This window comes from Cordyceps fumosorosea (assembly GCF_001636725.1).
Source record: "Cordyceps fumosorosea ARSEF 2679 chromosome Unknown scaffold_9, whole genome shotgun sequence".
Taxonomy (NCBI): Eukaryota; Fungi; Ascomycota; class Sordariomycetes; order Hypocreales; family Cordycipitaceae; genus Cordyceps; species Cordyceps fumosorosea.
The window spans coordinates 325,312-344,794 of NW_017387309.1; the positions used below are offsets into that span (position 1 = coordinate 325,312).

A 19,483-nucleotide genomic window follows, 5' to 3' on the forward strand; every position below is an offset into this window, starting at 1 on the left:
TTTCGGTTTTTCTTTTCATAACGTCGGGGGAGCTGGTTGTCGCAATTTGCCTCGCGCAGCTCCAGATCCAGCAGGTTCCAGTCTTGGACGCCTCACACATCCCTGGCGCTTCTTGTTTTCACGCTATTCGTTCATAATGGAATTATCGGCGCACTTCGGCATCACGGTTCTTCTTTTGCATGGGCCTCGACATTGGCGATAGATTTGGCTCAACATACTTTTTTCGCACACCTTTTTTCTTGATGGATCTTTTTGTAAAGGATCTGTCGCTGTGGGTTTGCATTACGTTTTTTTTCTTTTTCGGATTCTTCACACTGTGCTTTACGGATTGGATTGGCGTCTTGATCATTTGGGGCTTTCGAATTTTTTTCAGGAGTCATCAACAAAGCTTCCATCGCGACCGGCATAGCACTGTGCTTACATGCTCATGATCATGCGCATTTTGCTCGCAGCTGCGACAGATTCCTGTCGACGCTATGGCGAAGCAAGATGCTGAATCTAATGGCATGGGTACATATTTCACACCTCTGAGCTGGGTTTCATAGGCGGCATTTGCTGTCAACAAAAAAAGGCTTAGGATATCACGAGACTTTATGCATTGCTTTCAGCGGGTATATGGCGACTGCTGAGTCGGCTTGTTTTGTTATTGTTGGTTTTGCATCTCAATTCTTGGCACGGTACGTTGGCAGAGTATTTTAGTACTCTTGGCGTATCCTTGTTTGAGAGCGGTTTTTTTCTTGTTACGATTTTTTTTAGAAAGCCTGGCCAAGGGCAAGCATTAGTAGAGGGAGGATTTGATGGATTGTTTCAGTTTAATGAGGACTTATCGATGGCTGCTAGCTGAGGCTGCAGCTGACAACTTTCTTTCAAAAAAAAAACGCGGCATGCGATACCATGGACACTGGCTTTGTCCTGCCGGGGTCGTGAAGCTCAAAAGTGTTTATCATTATATTAGATCGCTGTTGCATACACAATGGAGTTGCACTTTTTACACCTGTTGGACCCTGGAAATGCCTCGCACACTTTTCTCAGACCAGACAATACAATTACCAATATTTCTCATGCCAACTCTATGCCAACTCCTTACAAGTGATGCTTGTGTGCCCTCAGTTGTTGGTGCTCCAATACTGTCTGTAGTGTATAATTAGGTGCGTCGGCTAAATAGTGGGGCAAGCAATGCAACGTCAAGTCTGTCAAACGATTAACTTGGTTTCAGCGATTCCATGACAATTCAACGTTGATCATTCTCCAATTCACTGTCCGATGCCTCTCGACTTGCATTGAACATTGCCGCCAAAAAAGGGCACCGAGCTCGCCAAGCACACGAAGAAACAGATTGGCCTGGGAGAACCACGCCCTACAACCATGACTGGCCGGTTCGTCTCCGGCGGAACCATTGCCGCCGGCGAGACGGAGGCCAGCGCGAGCCACCCTCCCGCTGCGCCGGCGACCGCGCCGGCGTCCGCCCCCTCCACGTCTGACGCGCTCGGCGGCAGCAAGGCGGCCGAGTGGGAGAGGGTGCAGCAGCAGCTGGAGGCGGACCGCCGGCGACGCGAAGAGGCGCGGGCGCGAGCGGCGACCGCCGGGGAGGGCTCTGGGGAGCGCAGCCTGTACGACACGCTGCAGGCCAACAAGGCGGCGAAGGAGGCGGCGGCGGCGGAGGCGGCGCGGCTGACGAACCAGTTCCGGGCGCTGGACGACGACGAGGTGGCGTTCCTGGACGAGGTGGCGGCGCGGCGGCGACGCGAGGAGGAGAGCGTGCGAAGGGAGACGGAGGCCGGGCTGGAGGCATTTCGGCGCGCGGCGAGGAAGGAGGTGGTGGTGGCGAAGGGGGACGAGGAGGAGGATGAGGAGGAGTGGGGGACGAGGAAGAGGAAGTGGAAGGAGAAGGATGATGTTGCAGGTGGGTTGGTGAGGAAAAAGGTGAGCGTAGGAGAGGAGGGGAGGAAAACGGGTGAGAAGAAGAAGGACGAGGAGGAGAAGGAGAAGCAACCGAAGAAGAAGATGGAGAAGAAGGAAGAGCCTGGCACTACGAAAAAGGCGACGCTGGCGTTGGTTGATTATGGCTCGGACAGCGACGAATGATGCTGGACAACTGGCGAAAGCGGCGTTTTGTCTTTTCTACTATTATATACCGTTTGGAAGTGTTAGGTCTTTTATCATTACTGTATCAACATTTACCCGCGTCATTGTTATGAAGTCATAAATGCGCTCTTTTTTTATCTAAACCGAGTACGGATACACATGGAGAGTATAATGGTGGTGATTAATATACACAGAAAAGATTATTCCCAACGAACTTCCCCGTCAATAAAGAGGCGAGGCTTGGTAATCGTACAACAGAGGACAGGTCTTCCCCCATCCCAGGGCCACCGGTTTCTTCTCTACTCGTCGTCCACGTTACCCACGTTGGGCCGCATGGGCTGGTCCGTCCAGCTGCGGACGCCCCAGCGCCACAGCCCACGCAGGCTGCCCTTGATGAAGCCCTCAACGGCCTCCTCGGGCACCACGATGGCGCGCGCCGCGGCCTCGCGCTCCGGCTCGATCTCGAAGCGGCGCATGCGCTGCGCCACGCGCTCGTCAAGCAACAGCGGGCTCGCCCAGATCCTCTCCTTCGGCGGTCGCGCCTTCTCCTCGGGCGTGCGGGTGTCGTCCTCCGGCTTGGGCGGCACGTCCGGCGCCCAGACGGACTTTTGCCAGTTGCGCTCCTCGTGATCCAGTAGGCGCTGCTGCTCGGCGGCGCCGTCGGCGTCGCGGGGTGCGTAGTCGCGCGAGGCGGCGAAGCACACGGCGGCGACCTCGCGGCCGATGTCGTCGGCGAGGGCGCGGCGGTTCAGGAACCACCCGAGGCGCACAAAGGTGTGCCGGAAGCCGAGGCGGTGCGGGAAGGGGATGGCGGTGGAGGGCTGGAGCTGATCGGGGATGGTGCTCGGGAGGGTGGCGGCCTCGTAGTCCTCGGGCTTGTTGTAGGGGACGGGCTGAGGCGGGCGCTTGGGCTTTTCGTCCTTTTTCTTGTTATCCTCCTCGGGCTTGGCGGCCGCGTCGCCGCCAACACCCGTATCGGCAGCGGGCGTCGTCGTCGTCGTCGTGTTGGCAGCAGCAGCAGGCTCAGGGGCTTCCACGACCGGCGCCGGTGGCGGGTCCAGGGGTCCTAGCCAGCCCTCGTGCAGGCCGCGGACGTACTCCTTCCACGCGTGCCTGCCGAAGACGACGTCACCGTGGACGCCAAGGTAGCGGGGCAGCTCCAGCCTCGTGCGCAGGTCCTCGACGACGCTCTCGCCCGTCGCGGGGAGCGTCTCCCCAGGCCGCTCCACGGCACGGCGCGCCCGCCTCACCCTTTCGGCGACGGCGGCGCGCACGTCGCCCTGCTGGCGGCCCTGGACGAACTCCCAGTCGACGCCGGCGGCGGCGAGCACGGGCTTGGCGTACTCGATGAAGTGGTCCTGGGCGGCACGCAGGCCGTCGCCGGGGGGCGCGGCGATGTACACGGTCAGCCGCCGGGGCAGCTGGTTGGCGGCGCCGATGGGCTCGGTGGCGAGGGGTGCGACGGCGCGCCGCCACCGCTCGGTCGCGCGCGTCTTCTCGCGCCGGTCGTAGATGATGGCGCCGGAGATCGTGCCGCACAGCGCCCAGAAGATGAGCCAGTTGCGCGAGGGCAGGCGTTTGGGGAGGTTCGGCAGGCCCATCATGCGCAGGGCTGGGTTGCCCTCGGGCTTGAGGGGGACCGCTGGTGACGGCGCGGCGGCGGCGGCGACGGGGACGGCCGCCGGTGGTTTCGTACCTTGGTCCGCCATCTCGCTTGTGTAGTTGAGGGCGGAGTTTGTCGGTTCGGTAAAGAGGTTGATTCGGGGGGGCGACTTCGGGAGGAAGGGTGAGTGACCAAAAAAAAGCTACGATAAGGACGGATTTCGATCGATAAGCTGATGGAAAACTACCATGGTTTAGCCGACTTACAGTGTAGAGCCGGGGGCACACTTTGTTGCACAGATGAGCCAAGGATGGAACAATCTGGTGCTGCTTATATTAGGTGTCTACTCTGTATTGTGTTTTGTATTTTTTTATGAATGGGATGTTCTCTTGCTGTTGTTGTATATTATGTACTTCTGGGGAGAACAAGGCGTATGATAGGAATGGGTGCCACGAGATGACCTTGTTGTGTTGGGCGACCCTTGGTGTTTTTGGAGCAATGAGTTGCAGTTTTTTCTTTTTTCTTTCTTTTTTTGAATATCTCATTCAGTTTCATGTGCTTTTAATTATCTTTTACAGCCATTGAGGTGTCGATATCTGAGATTGCCTCTGGCGATAGCTCGTAGGCACCATCTGCTACATGCATGGTTACCTGTTTACTAGTACAATCTTGAGTCGTTAGTTGGTGCCTACCTGAAGCAACACAAACATCAAGACAAGCCTCCCGCAATATTGCAATTGGACGCCACAACTCGAGAGCCAAGACAATGTTTATCGTCTCAGGTCACCACCGTCGCTACATATCCTCGTAACAGCGAGCCACTGGCCGAAAAGCGACCCTACCAACAAGCCTCCCGCCTGCAAGCAGAGAAGTCCTCTGCTGGGCCTGCCCCGCCTAGCCTGACCCTCCCCTGAACTGACCGCCATCAGATCAGGCCAGACTCTCTCTCGCCTTTCCTTGTGGACTGGGGACTGGATAAACCGCCAACGACTTGCTGCATCTCCTTTCCGTCTTCTCCTTTTCCCCATCGACTCGACTGCACGGCCCTGTTCCTGCACAATCTGTCTTGCCCCAGTTTACACGCGGCAGCTTTTTGTTAGCTTTTTTGTTTGGGTCTTGGTCTTGTTCCGGCGCCATCCCGTCCATTCCTCACCCCCCTCCTTCCCCCCCTTTGGGCCCCGCGTTTCGAATCTCAAATCTTGGGTTGCATCTCGAGCTGTCCTCTAACACGAAGCTTTCCCGGTGCTGCCACTGCTCGTGCTCCTTCTCAGCCGCTGCAGAATTCCTTGGCTCCGTATCGATACGGCATAACAACAGCTAAACGGCCAGCCGAAATGGACCCCAACAACAATAATAACAACCGCCTGCACCTCAACTTTGGCAACGAGAGGTTGCCCATGCCCAACGATCGCACATACCCCACGACGCCCTCGACTTTCCCGCAGCCCGTCTTCCCCCCAAACGCCGCAGGTCAGCAACCCGCGACGATGCAGCAACAGGCTGCCTATGGTGCTGCCGGATACGCTCCCCAGGGTTACTTTGCCCAGGGCCAGTACCAGCAGCAGCCCCCTCTGCCGCAACAGCCTCAGTATTCTGTCCCGCCCGCCGGCTACGAGTACAACAACGTGCCCGCTCCCGGTGGTGCCCAGTACCAGCAGCCTCGCTCCAACACGCCTGGAAGCGACCCCAACACCGGTCTCGCCCACCAGTTCTCCCACCAGAACCTAGGCGGCGCCGCTCGCCAGGCCCCCTATGCGCCGCGCGCTGGTGCCCAAGCCCAGCGTCCCCGGACCGCCGGTGGCAGCTCCCAGCCCGCCTACAGCAACTACTCCAGCGTCCCGCTGCCCACGCAGGGCGGTGCTGCGCCCGCCGAGTTCCAGCCTACACCGGAGAGAAACCCCGACAAGTACGGCAGCAATGCCAACAGCAATCAGAAGAAGTGCTCGCAGCTTGCCGCCGACTTTTTTAAGGATAGCGTTAAGAGGGCCCGCGAGCGCAACCAAAGGTAGGCTCCCCGAACCATGCAGGCTACAAGACTGGGCTGTCAAGCTGACTATCATACCCCCTCACCCCTCACAGACAGAGCGAGCTGGAGCAGAAGTTTCGGGATCCTGCCCAGAATGAGGCCAGGAAAGAGCAGCTCTGGTCGACCGCAGGCCGCAAAGAAGGGCAGTATCTGCGTTTTCTGCGCACTAAGGATAAGCCCGAAAACTACACCACCGTCAAGATCATTGGCAAGGGAGCCTTTGGTGAGGTCAAGCTGGTGCAGAAGAAGGGCGACGGCAAGGTGTACGCCATGAAGTCTCTGATAAAGACGGAAATGTTCAAGAAGGACCAGCTTGCCCACGTGCGTTCAGAACGTGATATTCTTGCCGAGTCTGACAGTCCCTGGGTTGTCAAGCTCTATACCACGTTCCAGGATACGTACTTTTTGTACATGCTTATGGAATTTTTGCCTGGTGGCGACTTGATGACCATGCTCATCAAGTATGAAATCTTTTCCGAGGACATTACTCGATTCTACATTGCCGAGATTGTCCTCGCTATTGAGGCTGTTCATAAACTTGGTTTCATCCATCGGTGCGTTCGAATGCTCTAGGCTTGACCTTCCTTCACTGTGTGAATCCCCGCTAACAAAGCTTAGTGATATCAAGCCGGACAACATTTTGCTGGACCGTGGCGGCCACGTTAAGCTGACTGATTTCGGTCTGTCCACCGGCTTCCACCGCCTGCATGACAACAACTACTACCAGCAGCTGCTGCAAGGGCGCTCAAACAAGCCCAGAGACCGCAACTCGGTTGCCATTGACCAGATTAACCTGACAGTCAGCAACCGTTCCCAGATCAACGACTGGAGACGATCGCGACGTCTGATGGCCTATTCTACCGTCGGCACCCCTGACTACATTGCTCCCGAGATTTTCACGGGGCACGGCTACACATTCGACTGCGATTGGTGGTCGCTGGGAACCATCATGTTTGAGTGTCTGGTCGGCTGGCCTCCATTCTGCGCCGAGGATAGCCACGATACCTACCGCAAGATTGTCAACTGGAGACAGACCCTGTACTTCCCCGACGACATCACCCTCGGTGTTGAGGCGGAGAATCTCATCCGAAGGTATGTTATATGCTAGCTAGCTGGGTCTGTGATGAAGCACAAGCTAACATTTGATAGCATGGTTTGTAACACGGAGAACCGCCTGGGTCGTGGTGGTGCTCACGAGCTCAAGAACCACGCCTTCTTCCGTGGCGTTGACTTTGATGGCCTTCGTCGCATTCGTGCGCCGTTTGAGCCTCGCCTCACCTCCAACATTGACACCACCTACTTCCCTACCGACGAGATTGACCAGACCGACAACGCTACCGTCCTCAAGGCGCAGGCTTTGCAGCAGAACGGTAACCGCCAGGTCGAGGAGTCGCCTGAGATGAGCTTGCCTTTCATTGGCTACACCTTTAAGCGATTCGATAACAACTTTCGATAGAGGCTGCGCATGTGCGTGTACATAGACGCTTTTTTTTAAAACGGCAGCATGTGGGGGACAAGAATGAAAACAACGTGAAACAGAAAAGGGCTACTAGTTGCCTGAATTGCCTGAGATGTGGAAGAGTGTCTTTTTTTGGTCCAGTAGTGCATGCCGTTTGTTTGCATCAGCTGCCGCGTCGAAAAGGACGCTGTGTGCTTTCCAGGTCTCTACCTAGCATTGGTCAGCGAGAAGCAGAAATCAAGCCGTCATGAGTGGTTTGTGCATGAATATGATTTTGGTCATAGTCTGATTTCACTGTCGCTGAAATCGGCGTGACGATATTGAGCAACAACAAGCAGAATGAAGATGATTGTGGATTCAAGCCGCGTGCCATTTATGCTTCTAATTATTTGTACAGAGTCCCAACGCCGAGCCCATTGCCCAAAGTACACCAGTATAGTGTCCCGGTTTTCGCCATATCGTTTGAAAGAACAACAGCAGAAAAAGTAGAGAAAAAAACGTATCGCTTCCTCACTCCTTTTTTCATCTCGCCGTCAAGCCCGGCGCGGCGTTGAAGCGCGCCTCGCGCTCCGTCATGAACATCACCTGGACCCAAAACTCCCTGGCGTCCGGGTCCCAGAAGGAAAACTGCTTGCCCTCGCGGCGGTCCAGCTCGCGGGCCGGGATCTTGAAGCCGACCGTCTCGTACGGCTCCGCGGCGACCAAGAGGTACTGGAAGTTGCGGTCCGGCTCCTCGACGCGCTGCGTGTACGCGTTCATGACCTGCCACTTGGGGCTGCTATTCGCCGCCGTGTCACCAGGAGCGGCCGCCACCTCTGGGTACTGCAGCTGGAACAGCAGGCCCTGCTGGCGCGACGTCGGGTCGCGCACTTTCGTCACCTTGTACCCCGGGCGGCCGACCTTGACCAGGTTCCGGCGGGAGCTGTGCACCAGACCCGCCGCGACGGCGGTCGGCAGGCCGGTGACCGGGTCGACGCCGTTTCCGGCTGCAGCTTTGCCTTCACGCTGCTCGCGGGCGGCGCGGCGGGCGAGGTTGGTCTGGTGCTTCTTGCCCTGGGTGTGGGCGAGGTAGGAGCCGTCGTTCTGGTGGACGGTGAGGCACAGGCGGCACTCAAAGGTGCCGACGTGGTTCTTGAAGAAGTAGGGGTCCTTGTCGAGGTCGATGGTCTCGAGGGCGAGCTTGCGCAGGCGCTCGCGGCGGTCGGCGTTGGTGGCTGAGTGCGAGGCGACGCCGCCGCCGCCAAACTTGGAGCCGGCGCGGTTCTGGTAGTCCATGGGGGGAGGTGTTTGGGTGTGTGTGTCTGGTTATTCGGGGACCTCGATTCGATTCGAAGGGGGGAAGGGGGTTCGTTGGTGATGGTCGCCGTAGGAAGAAAGGTCGAGAAATGTTGCTTGTTGAGTGGTGGCGAGATTGTAGTTGGACATGTTTGGCGTGGAAAAGTTGACGGCTGCGAGGTTGATGTGGGGCCGGCCGGCTGCCTGGTGCTGCTGGTGTGCGATGGATGTGTTTGCGGCTACACATATTTCTTTGCAAATTTAATGGATATAGAAATGTTCCATTTATGGAACCAAGGAAATTTCGAAATTATTTTGATATTTACTACTGCTGCTGGAACAGTTGTTTTGTCCAAATATGTTGGTGTTCGTGCCTACCACTACAACGATAGAACGAGGTTAGAGTAGGCGGGCGAGTTCTTACAAACAGACGTAAATGATCTACCTACATCAACACCAATGGTTTTTGTCAAGTGTTCACGGCTTAAAACAAACAATCTGCAAAGACCAGCGACGCTCAAATCAATCACTCGAAGCAAGCAAGGCACTCTCAGCCAGCACTCTCAGAGCCGCATCGCCTTTTCTGGCATTACCAAGTCCCATCCATCAATCATCCAGCATCATGCTGGCAAACGTCTCGCTCTCTCCAATGACGAGTGAATACGCAATTATGGCATACTGCCGCATGTTTTTGAACCGATCAAGCGCCAAAGGGGTTACTGCCGACTTGACACAGACCCGGTAAAGGTCTCGAATGGCGCAGCACGACACTGCACTTTCAGAACCCCATTTCTGAATCTCAATCACTGCTAGATCTTGGGGACCGCTTGATGAGAGACCGGAAAGAACGAAATCTCCAAGCTCCAGTGCACGAAGCAGCATCGGTGTGGCTTCGACAAAGTTGCCTCGGACGAATAATGCCTGACCAAGACGAAGATATCCTTCCTGGAGCTCGAGCTTGAGTTTCTTTTGGCCAGACTTGTTGAACGTCTTGTCAATCTGCTTCAGAAGCCGTCGCGCTTGATTCATGTTGATTGGCACGGGCCTATCCAAGAGCTCCCGCAAGGTCCGCAGATGAGCCTTGCGCAGCCTCCTGTCCGCATCGACCGTCTTTTTCTGCATCTTGCACAAGTAGCAGTCGCAAGAGAATTTCCAATGGGCAAGCTTCTTTTGAGCTTCTCCATAGGACGCGATCCGGTCCAGGTCAAGGTAGGCGAACTTGAGCTCAGTGCCGGCGGGCAGATCCTCCGTGGCACGAATCACCATCATGTCTCCGATAAAGTTCCTGATACAATTGGCAACACAAGAATGGTTCATGTACGAAGCCACACACCATATCCCACTGGTTCCAAACGCTCTCTTTTCATTGCTTATGCTTTCGCCATGCAGCAGTGCTGGATTCAAGAGCTCGAGTGTCGATCTTGGCGCGCAAAAGGAATTCATCGCAATGGTCTCGGCGACGAGAAAACTATGGTTCGAATCAGTCAGAAGTCTCGGATGAGGGGGGCGGCAGAGAAGCGTACGTGTCGACGACGGGCATGAAATCGACCGTCAGACCCCGCTGTGGTGCCGGGTACTCTCCGCAATGCAGGTCCAGAAAGGAAGCGGCAGCCTCTGGAGCATGGTACAGCTTTTGTACGATTTGAGTCAGGTTTTGGGCTTGGCCGCCTGCCTTGGCCGTCATGGTCTGAAAGTTGAGAAGGATGGCCAGGGAAGACTCTGTTTTGTCATCCGTATCGGCAAAACTGTAGGCGAAGGCCTTTTCGCAGAGCAACAGCTCACCGGCGACGACTGGCTTGGTTGTGAAAAGGCCGCGTCCCTTTCCAGGCGAAGCTTGAACCTTGACATTCTTGGAGAATGTGCCACAGTCAATGAGCGGCGGTGAGCTCTTGGCCTGTCGATGCATCTCTTGCCAGTCATAGATGCCGTCATTGCATTCCTTCAGTCTGGCTGTCACCTTTTGTATCTCGACTCGAACATCGTCGTTGTTGGGGTATAAGTCACGGAGACTCTGCAACTTGGACAAACATTCTTCAAACCTTTGCAGGCTGTACAGGCACGTTGCCTCGCGAAAAGCCCCCTTTTCAGTCTGCTGAAGCTTGGAACTCATGGCGATGGCGTCCTTGAGTGCCATTTCGGGCCTTCCGAGCCGAAAGTTGATAAGGGAGCGGTTGACGTACGCCAGCTGAGCATCAACAGGATCTTCAGCTGTCTTGACTGCCCAAGTGTATCTGCAGACTTTGTCAGCGCTTTGAACCGGCGTGGGGAGAGGAGGACGAGTTTCTTGTACTCACTGTTCCAAGGCGTTTGGAAGCTCGTGCTTTTTGAAGAAATCGTTGCCGCGTAGTCTTGCCTTGACACTGTCAAGTTCGAGAAGCCGTGGCCTCCACTTGCCAGGAACACGGTCATCGTCACTAGCAAGCCAGATGACATCACTTACGTGGTCTACTCGAAGAGTGTAGTTACCGTCCAGGCTTCGCTTGAAGTATGGCTCCTTGACAAGCAGAACCGTCCCTTGCTTCAAAAGCTGCTCCGCCGGGATGAGGTCCTCATCTGGCTGATGGTATAGCTGTAACCGAATCGCGTTTCGCTGCTCATCTTCGGTGACCATCAACAGACCGTTGATGCGGTAGACACCAGTACACACACGCAGCAGAATCTTGCGGCCGCGATGGTGCGTCTCCATTGTCATGTCGGAAATGAACATTGGCTTCAACTTGTCGCTCGATTTGACACAAGGCGGATAGGCAGCCGGGAGTTGCGTTGTCCCAACTGTGTGAGGATTGCTTTGCTTCCATAACCTGTGATGAAGGAGTGTTGGCAGGAACTCGGCCAAGATCTCTTCCCGAGAGGGGTAGGGTGCAACTTTCTTTCCTGCTTCCTTCTGAGCTTTGAGGTGTGCATCCTTTGCCTTTTCCATCAGAAGCTTAAAGTATTCAACTTCGGAGACATCATGACAATCCATTGCAAGATCTGTAGCAAAAGCAGAGAAAACAGAGGACCAGGCAGCAGTAGGACAATCAATGAAATGGTAACCGAGATGAGAGATGGAGGAGGAGAAATCTCAGGGCTATTGAGGGAGAAACACGGCTTGCATATGGGCTTTTTTCACGGCCCAACCTCACTCACAAGGGGGGTGTGATTGGTGGTACAGAGCGTTCCGTTTGCAAGTGCTCACCCAGCTTGAAAACAAATAAAAACATCATGTTAGGGAGTGGCTGCGTTCCTAAGAGAAGTCAAACATTTTTGAAGCTGAATAGCCCACTAGATAATCCTATGCCGCTTCCACCTTGACCAAGGCTGCATACTTGGTCAGGAAGTCCTTGACGACAGCAACGAGCCGATCAAGCTCCGATTGAGGCGTCCCGAGAACCAGAGCGTAGAAGCCACGGCGCGTGACCCAGAACCCGTTCTCCAGCAGATAAAACCAAAAGAGGTCCTTCAGCTCGCCAATCTCCGTCACGTCCAGCGCGTCGGCGATGTCGCGGGGTCCGTGGGCGACGAAGTGACTCGTCGCGACGGTGCCGGTGCCGGTGAAGCAGAGCTTGGTGCCCTCGCTGACTTGGTTGAGGCGGGCGAGCAGGTCGTCGCCCGTCCTGGTGAAGGCATCGGCAACCGCGGGCGTGTACACCTGGGTGAGGCCGGCGTGGCCGCAGTGGGTGACGAGGGTGTTGTTGTTGAAGGTGCCGGAGTGGGCGGCGGAGCCCGCGACGCGCGGGTCGTAGACGGCCATGATGTCCTCGCGGCCGCCAAAGGCACCGAAGGCGACGCCGCCGCCGAGCCACTTGCCAAAGGTCTTCATGTCGGGTTTGAGGCCGTGCACGGCGGCCAGGCCGCCGCCGGAGATGCGCGAGGTCATGACCTCGTCGACGATGAAGACGACGCCGGCCTAGTTGGATGTTAGAAGGGTGACGTGTCTTTGTAGGTGTGCATGAATGGTGCAGAAGCGGACTTGCCTCTTTCGCAGCCTTCTCCACGGCAGTGAGAAACTCGGCCGTGCCGTAGATGCAGCCGCCGGATCCCTGCATGGGCTCCAGGATGACCGCGGCGACACCCTCACTCTTGACGGCCTCGACCGCACCCTCGACGTCGTTGTACTTGGCGACGATCCAGTCGGCCTTGTCGACGTTGTTGGGCGCGACCTTGCCGTCCTTGAAGCCGAGCACGGCGCCGTGGTAGCCGCCGCCAAACGCCACCACCTTGCTCTTCTTGGTGAAGAGCTTGGCGGCGGCGAGAGCGTGCAGGTTGGCCTCGGTGCCCGAGTTGGCCAGGCGGACGCGCTCGAGGCCGAAGCGGTCGCACAGGGCGCGCGCGAAGAGCTGCTCCTGCGCCGTCGTCGCGCCGACGCTGAGGCCGACGTCGCGGACGACGTGATCCAGCGCCGCGAGGATGACCGGGTGGGAGTGCCCGTACAGGCCCGCCGTGAACTCGGCCGTCAAGTCCGTGTATCTGGTTTTGTTGTCTTGTCATCAGCGAGACGAAGCAGAGTCCTCGGTCAAGGCGGGTTAGACAAACGTGTCGCCGTCTTCGGAGACGACCTGGAAGTCCTTGCCAGACTTCATGCAGAGGGGAAAGGGGCTGGTGTGAAGCACGGTTCGCGTGTTGCCGCCGGGGAACGTCTTGACGGCCTCCTCATGGAGAGCCTTGGACTTGGGGTTGCGAGCGACGAAGCTCGCAACGGCGACCTCGAGAGCGGCTTGAAGCTCGGACGACATATTTCACAGATGGCAAGTAAAATCGTGCAAGTGGTGTAGTAATGATGTTTGATTCAGGAAGCTATCCATGTAAGTAGGCTGCGATGTGAGTTGGGCCGATGTGCGGAGTAGACAAGTGTACAATGTGATGTGTCGGAGAGTAGAGTGAGTAGATCAATACGTAATACAAGCAGGGGGGCGGACGGCTACTTATACAAAGATACTCACAGTGAAGATGCCCGCGGATTTGGATTCAACAGCTCCGATAACGCAGCCTTGCTTCGGGGGTGCATTGAGTTTCCGTTGGCTAATAGCTCCCGATGCGAGGTCTCGGCGGGGGTGGGGCTGGGGTAGACCGGGGCCGGACCGGCCTGACTTAAGGATACCGGAGCGGTTGAAGATGGAAGTAGGTAGATGCTCATTGAGACGTTAAATTGGATGGTATAAATCGCGGTGGCGGAGTCGCTGAGTTGGCTACTTTGGTTTCTTGGCAACAAGTACTAACAGAACCTTAATAGTCCGTCCGAGTAGATCCAGAACATCTTACGCAGGCATAGCAGAACGCCTGTAGGTAAAAGATCCAAAGCCTCTGAAATCTATACCCTGTCAGAGGATATGGGCAATCTTTCTATTATGGAGTTTCTCGCGACACTCATGGTCAAAATCTGTTGTTCTCTGCCATTGATTGACTGAGGATCACGTACTCTAGAGACTTCCAAGTTGGGCCGTTTCCAGTGCTGGTTCTGCTGCTGGCCGCAATCTCCATCGGTGGTAGAGGGAGGCAGCTATCCAGTAACGGAGGGAAAAAGGATAAATGAAGACTAGATCACCATTCTATTAATGAAGAAAAATATTTACAACAGGTATCACTCACATTTTCTCACCAAGAATACTGAGAATAACGCAGTAGCACGCACTGTTGTAAGCAACCACAGTCTGATAAAGCAGCGTCCCACCTTGCCTAATCTGGCCTATCAGTGCAACCCACTTAATTTTTTTTCTGCCATCCATCATCCACCAACCGGTCAAGAAAGTTGACAAAGTCGTCTTCTCAAGAACAATTCCAGTCAACAACCCCGACTGCTTTCAAAATGGCGGGCTCAATTAACAAACCTAAGAGTGCGTCCACTTTCACTGCCCCAACTTCTTCCCAAAAAGAATCCCAGCCTCTAACACTTCCCAGAGCCCAACTCGAAGCGAGCCACCGCCCGCCTTCGCTACAAGATCAAAAAGGCTTCCTCGGCCAAGGCACGAAAGGATCGCAAGCAGGCCAAGAAGAACCCGGAATGGCGCTCCAAGCTGAAAAAGGACCCGGGTATCCCCAACCTGTTCCCCTACAAGGAGAAGCTCCTGCAAGAGGTCGAGGAGAAGCGCATGAAGAAGCTGGAGGAGGCCCAGCGCCGCAAGGAGATGGTCAAGGCCGCGAGCACCGGCGCCGATGAGGGGGTCATGGGGGACGTCGACGGCGACGACGACAGCGACGACCTCATGGATGAAGACGACCAAGACAACGACGAACAAGACGACGAGGACGGCGACGAGTCCAACCCCATGGCCGCCCTCCTCGCCAGCGCCCGCAAGGCCGCCGCCAAGTACGAAAAGGACCTCGCCGACGACGACATGGAATGCGAGGACTTCAACATCAACGACGACTCCGACGATGACCAGGACCAGGAGCTGGAGACCAACGAGATCTCGGTCGGCCAGGCGTCCTCGCGCAAGACGTACGACAAGGTCTTCAAGAAGGTCGTCGACGAGGCCGACGTCGTGCTCTACGTGATCGACGCGCGCGACCCCGAGGGCACGCGCTCCCGCGAGGTCGAGCGCAGCATCCTCGCCGCCGCCGCCGCCACCGGCAAGCGCCTCATCCTCGTCCTCAACAAGATCGACCTGGTCCCGCCGCAGGTGCTGCGCGCCTGGCTCGTCCACCTCCGTCGCTACCTGCCCACGCTGCCGCTGCGCGCCTCCGGCGCCGCGGCCAACGCGCACACCTTCAACCACCGCGACCTCACCGCCCAGGCCACCTCGGCCACGCTGTTCCGCGCGCTCAAGAGCTTCGCGGCGAGCCGCAACCTCAAGCGCGCCGTCTCCGTCGGCGTCATCGGCTACCCCAACGTCGGCAAGAGCTCCGTCATCAACGCGCTGCTCGCACGCCTGAGCGGCAAGAACCCGGGCGTCGCCGCGCGCGCCGCCTGCCCGGCCGGCGCCGAGGCGGGCGTGACCACGAGCATCCGCTCCGTCAAGATTGACAGCAAGCTGACCCTGCTCGACTCGCCCGGCGTCGTCTTCCCATCCGCTTCTGGTGGCGGTGGTAACCTGGTCAACGTCAAGAGCGCGGCCGAGGCCCACGCTCACCTCGTGCTGCTCAACGCCGTGCCGCCCAAGCAAATCGACGACCCCATCCCCGCCGTCTCGCTGCTGCTGCGCCGCCTGGCCGCCAGCCAGGACGGCGTCCTTTTGCAGAAGCTGACCGACCTGTACGACGTGCCCGCGCTGCTGCCCAGCCGCGTCGACGGCGACGTCACGGCCGACTTTCTCGTGCAGGTCGCGCGCAAGCGCGGCCGGCTCGGCCGCGGCGGCGTGCCCAACCTGGCCGCCGCCGCCATGACCGTCGTCACCGACTGGCGCGACGGCCGCATCCAGGGCTGGGTCGAGGCCCCGGTCCTCGCCGTCAGCAGCGAGGACGCGGCCACCGCTGGCGGGAAGAAGTCCAAGAAGACCAAGAAGGCGCCGGCGGCAGCAGCAGCAGCAGCAGGGGACGATGAGCCCGGGCCGGACCAGAAGCAGATCGTCACCGAGTGGGCGGCCGAGTTCAAGCTCGAGGGCCTGTGGGGTGACGACGGCGTTGCGGATGGCGATGCCATGGAGCAGTAGGAAACATTTCATGGAATGACACGAATCATAGAAGAAAAAGCCCCTTTGATTTTTCTCTCTCTCCGTCGCATTTTGGGTTTTATATCATCTTTCTTTGTAGAGAGTTTGGCGTTTATGGGGTGCTTTGATACTTTTGCCGAAAAAGAAAAAGAAGGACCGAGCACACACGTAGCTATTCTAAGAGTCATGAATACAATGAGCTTTTTTCTAACTATTATTGTCTAGCATGCGAAACGCCACGTTTTCTTCCTTCTGTAAATGCTTTCCGCAATCTAAATGCAAAGAGTTTCGTTTCTCTCCCAACCTCCTCTCACGCACTAATCAACTCCATCTTAACACCACGCTTACCCGTCTTCTCGTCCTTCTCGTCGCGGACCCTAACCCTGACCTTTTGGAACAACTCGACCTTGAGCTCGCGGCTGCCCGTCGTGGTGAGCGTGTACGTCTCCGGGTCGAACTCGCTCTCCGGCTCCGGGGTGGCGAGGTCGCGCAGGCGGATGAGCCCCTCGATGCCGAAGCGCGGGACCAGGACGACCAGGCCGTTGCTGAAGACGCGCATCACGAAGGCGTCCTCCTCGGCGACGCGGCCCTTGAGCGCCTGCCCGACGTAGTACGCGACCGACGCGCGGCCGGCCATCTGCGCGTTGCGGTGCCGCACGTTGATGTTGCGGCAGACGGCCTCGAGCCGGCCGCGGCTGCGCACCGCCGGGTGCACCGCCTCGTAGTCGATGGCCGCCGCGAGCTGCCGGTGCGCGAGCAGGTCCGCGTAGCGCCGGATCGGCGAGGTGAAGTGCGTGTAGATGGGCGAGGCGAGGCCGTAGTGCCGGAACTCGGGCTCGGCCTGCGTGCCGGAGCAAAAGTACTCGGCGCTCATCATGCAGCGCGTCGCCATGATGCGCACCAGCGTGTTGAAGAAGGGCTCGGCCGGGTCGACGCACGCGTCCAGCGAGTCAGCCAGCGCGCGGCTCGTGTCGCTGCGCAGCTCGAGGCCGCGCTTGGCGCGCAGCTGCGCCGCCAGCTCGTCAAAGTTGGTCTTGGGCGGCGCTGCGTGGCGTCGCAGGATCGCCGTCTGCGGGAAGGCCTCGTAGATGCGCGCCGCGACCGACACGTTGGCGAAGAGCATGAACTCCTCGACGAGCGAGTTAGTGTCTAGCAGCTCCTTGGTCTTGACGTCGATCGGGTCCGACGTCTCCGACTCGACCTGCACCTTGACTTCGGGCGACGACAGGCTGAGCGCGCCGGCGTCCATGCGCTTCTTCTTCAGTCGCCGCGACAGCGCGAGCAGCATGCGCATGCCCTGCGTCAGCTCGTCCTGCTGCGTCGCGTCGTCGATGCGCAGCTGCGCCGCCTCGTAGCTGAAGGCTTCACGCGACTTGATGACCGACTTGGTGAAGCGCACGTTGACAATGTCAGCGTTGTCGTTGAGCTCCCACAGCACCGAGAAGGCGTACCGCTCGACGTACGGCTTGAGCGAGCACAGATTGGTGCCGAGCAGCGGCGGCAGCATGTCGATGCGCTTGTCGACAAGGTACACGGTCGTACCGCGCACGCTGGCCTCGGCGTCCATGGCGTTGGCGGGCTTGACAAAGTGCGAAACGTCCGCAATGTGCACGCCCACTTCGTAGTTGCCGTTGGGGAGCTTGCGCGCGTGCAGGGCGTCGTCAATGTCCTGGCAGCCGACGGGGTCGATACTGCAGATCAACAAACCGCGCAAGTCTTCGCGGTCTCGCCAGCCGGGATCATCGGTGCTGGCCGGCACGCGCCAGTCATGGCCTTCCTTAGGTAGGCAATCAAGCACAGTCTTGGGAAACGGACGGTACTGCACGTCCCACTCGAGAAGCAGCGCCTCGGTCTCAGCAGCCTTGGTTTCCAGCTCACCGAGCGAGCGTACAAAGTGGCCCACCGGGTATCTTGAATCGCGATCCCACGCATCAATGGTCACCAAGAGTCGCTTTCCCATCAACTCTGATACTTGTCGCGTGCGCAGGCGAATCTTGGGGATCTTCTTGTCCATGGGGATGAGGAAGACGCTGTCCAGCTTGCGGCCTTGGCTCGGGCCCTTGCTCGCAGATGACGGGTCAATGTGACCAACATATTGTCTCCAGTTGCGCTTGATGACACCGATGACCTTTGCTGTGGGTTGTGGTTGGCTCTCTGAGCCGCTCTTGTGTGTTCGCCTGACTTGCTCCTGCAACGCCTTCTTCTCACGATCCGAGACAAAATCTTGCTGCTCTGCATCGGCATCCTCGTTCTTCGTCACCGTGTCCTCCTCGACAATCTTCGTAGATGGCTGCTTCCACTGGTCCTGTGGGAGAAGCTCCACGACAACAACGTCGCCGTCGACAGCTCGGTTGATGTTTTCCCTCCCCAGGATGATGAGCGGCTTGGCGAAAGCTGGCACTTTGATGGAGCCTTCGAGATAGTTGTATGGCGAGACGTTGAAGATGCCCTGGTGCATGAGACCAGCCTTGACTCCAGTCATCATGCGTGACACTGTAAAGTATTCGGGGTACAGTGGCCGGGAGCCCTTGTTGATGTCTACGCGCCCCTGGCTCTGTGACTCCGGAATCAAGTCTAGCAGGTTTTCGCTATCCGCCAGAGTTCCAATGTAATCCCTGAGCGTGGATGCCTCGACACCCTCCTTCTTCGCCTTGCGAATGTTATCGCGATCATCGGTCAGCATCAAGACTGCCGGCGCAGAGCCCTTGCTGGTCTGCGCCGCGAGGTGCTCGCCGTACCACTTGACGGCCTGGCGCACAGCGCGGTCGTTCCTGTCGTTGACCGACTCGTTGGGTTCTCTTTGCACGTACGTCTCCACGCGAAAGTCGTTGAAGAAGACATAGAAGCGCTTTTCCTCGCTCTTTGTCAGGGATATCAGGCGGTTGTACAGCGGTAGTGAGCGGTTGCGGAGCTCCTCCAGCACGGTCTGCAAGACGACGACGTCGTAAAAGGCAGAGCTCTGCTCAAACAGATCCATGGCGTTTAGTAGCGCGTTGGTGTCCGGCACCAGGTAGTGTCCGCGTGGGTAGGCCTTGGTGCCCGCAGGCTTGTCAGAGAGGACAAACGGTTGAACTACCAAGTCGTTAGCTGGCCGAGTCGCCGTGGTTGCCGATGGTAGTGAAAAGCAGCTTACCTTGGCCAGCAGCGGTGCGGGGAGCGAATTCCAGGCAGGCCCTACACAGCTGCGACGAGCAGGGGATATCTGTTCTGAGATAGACTTCTCTCACAATCTTTTGGACCTTGCCACTGCGGGTGGATCGGACGTATGTTTTGCTAGAAATGTTGGAGGCCAGCGGCCCGGGCTCATGCGCCCTCTTAAGACTTGTCATTGTGTGTCTGTTAAATATACCGGCTTGCAGAAGAGGGAATTCGTCGACAAGGCGGCAGATTCGTGAAGTTATCTCGCGGCAGAGTTCTCGAGTGAAGTTTGCTGGGATGCGCCAAGCAGGCGAATCAGAAGGCTGTAA

At 57.5% G+C, this 19,483-nt stretch overlaps 8 protein-coding genes across 8 annotated transcripts; 3 read left to right on the top strand and 5 right to left on the bottom strand.

The window, feature by feature from the left end:
• Positions 1-1,365: 1,365 nt before the first annotated feature.
• On the top strand, positions 1,366-2,085 carry ISF_04283 (NEFA-interacting nuclear protein NIP3; the record flags this gene model as incomplete). Its single annotated transcript, XM_018847889.1, has 1 exon — positions 1,366-2,085. One exon carries the CDS (start codon positions 1,366-1,368, stop codon positions 2,083-2,085), a length of 720 nt encoding a protein of 239 aa, XP_018704845.1.
• A 299-nt stretch (positions 2,086-2,384) lies between these two features.
• Positions 2,385-3,794, bottom strand: ISF_04284 (mitochondrial import inner membrane translocase subunit tim-54; the record flags this gene model as incomplete). Its single annotated transcript, XM_018847890.1, has 1 exon — positions 2,385-3,794. One exon carries the CDS (start codon positions 3,792-3,794, stop codon positions 2,385-2,387), a length of 1,410 nt encoding a protein of 469 aa, XP_018704846.1.
• A 1,228-nt stretch (positions 3,795-5,022) lies between these two features.
• Positions 5,023-7,170, top strand: ISF_04285 (serine/threonine-protein kinase cot-1; the record flags this gene model as incomplete). Its single annotated transcript, XM_018847891.1, has 4 exons — positions 5,023-5,693; positions 5,768-6,268; positions 6,333-6,806; positions 6,864-7,170. 4 exons carry the CDS (start codon positions 5,023-5,025, stop codon positions 7,168-7,170), a joined length of 1,953 nt encoding a protein of 650 aa, XP_018704847.1.
• Positions 7,171-7,695: 525 nt separating this feature from the next.
• ISF_04286 (splicing factor 3a subunit 2) lies at positions 7,696-8,448 on the bottom strand (the record flags this gene model as incomplete). The annotated part of the gene is made up of 1 exon (XM_018847892.1): positions 7,696-8,448. One exon carries the CDS (start codon positions 8,446-8,448, stop codon positions 7,696-7,698), a length of 753 nt encoding a protein of 250 aa, XP_018704848.1.
• A 606-nt stretch (positions 8,449-9,054) lies between these two features.
• ISF_04287 (Tetratricopeptide-like helical) lies at positions 9,055-11,413 on the bottom strand (the record flags this gene model as incomplete). Its single annotated transcript, XM_018847893.1, has 4 exons — positions 9,055-9,733; positions 9,782-9,916; positions 9,972-10,679; positions 10,743-11,413. The coding sequence occupies 4 exons, from the start codon at positions 11,411-11,413 to the stop codon at positions 9,055-9,057; spliced, it is 2,193 nt and encodes a 730-aa protein (XP_018704849.1).
• A 309-nt stretch (positions 11,414-11,722) lies between these two features.
• ISF_04288 (Aminotransferase class-III) lies at positions 11,723-13,163 on the bottom strand (the record flags this gene model as incomplete). The annotated part of the gene is made up of 3 exons (XM_018847894.1): positions 11,723-12,337; positions 12,426-12,897; positions 12,964-13,163. The coding sequence occupies 3 exons, from the start codon at positions 13,161-13,163 to the stop codon at positions 11,723-11,725; spliced, it is 1,287 nt and encodes a 428-aa protein (XP_018704850.1).
• A 1,070-nt stretch (positions 13,164-14,233) lies between these two features.
• On the top strand, positions 14,234-16,016 carry ISF_04289 (nucleolar GTP-binding protein 2; the record flags this gene model as incomplete). Its single annotated transcript, XM_018847895.1, has 2 exons — positions 14,234-14,261; positions 14,326-16,016. The coding sequence occupies 2 exons, from the start codon at positions 14,234-14,236 to the stop codon at positions 16,014-16,016; spliced, it is 1,719 nt and encodes a 572-aa protein (XP_018704851.1).
• Positions 16,017-16,326: 310 nt separating this feature from the next.
• ISF_04290 (mitotic control protein dis3) lies at positions 16,327-19,345 on the bottom strand (the record flags this gene model as incomplete). Its single annotated transcript, XM_018847896.1, has 2 exons — positions 16,327-19,088; positions 19,150-19,345. 2 exons carry the CDS (start codon positions 19,343-19,345, stop codon positions 16,327-16,329), a joined length of 2,958 nt encoding a protein of 985 aa, XP_018704852.1.
• Between the last annotated feature and the right edge of the window lie 138 nt (positions 19,346-19,483).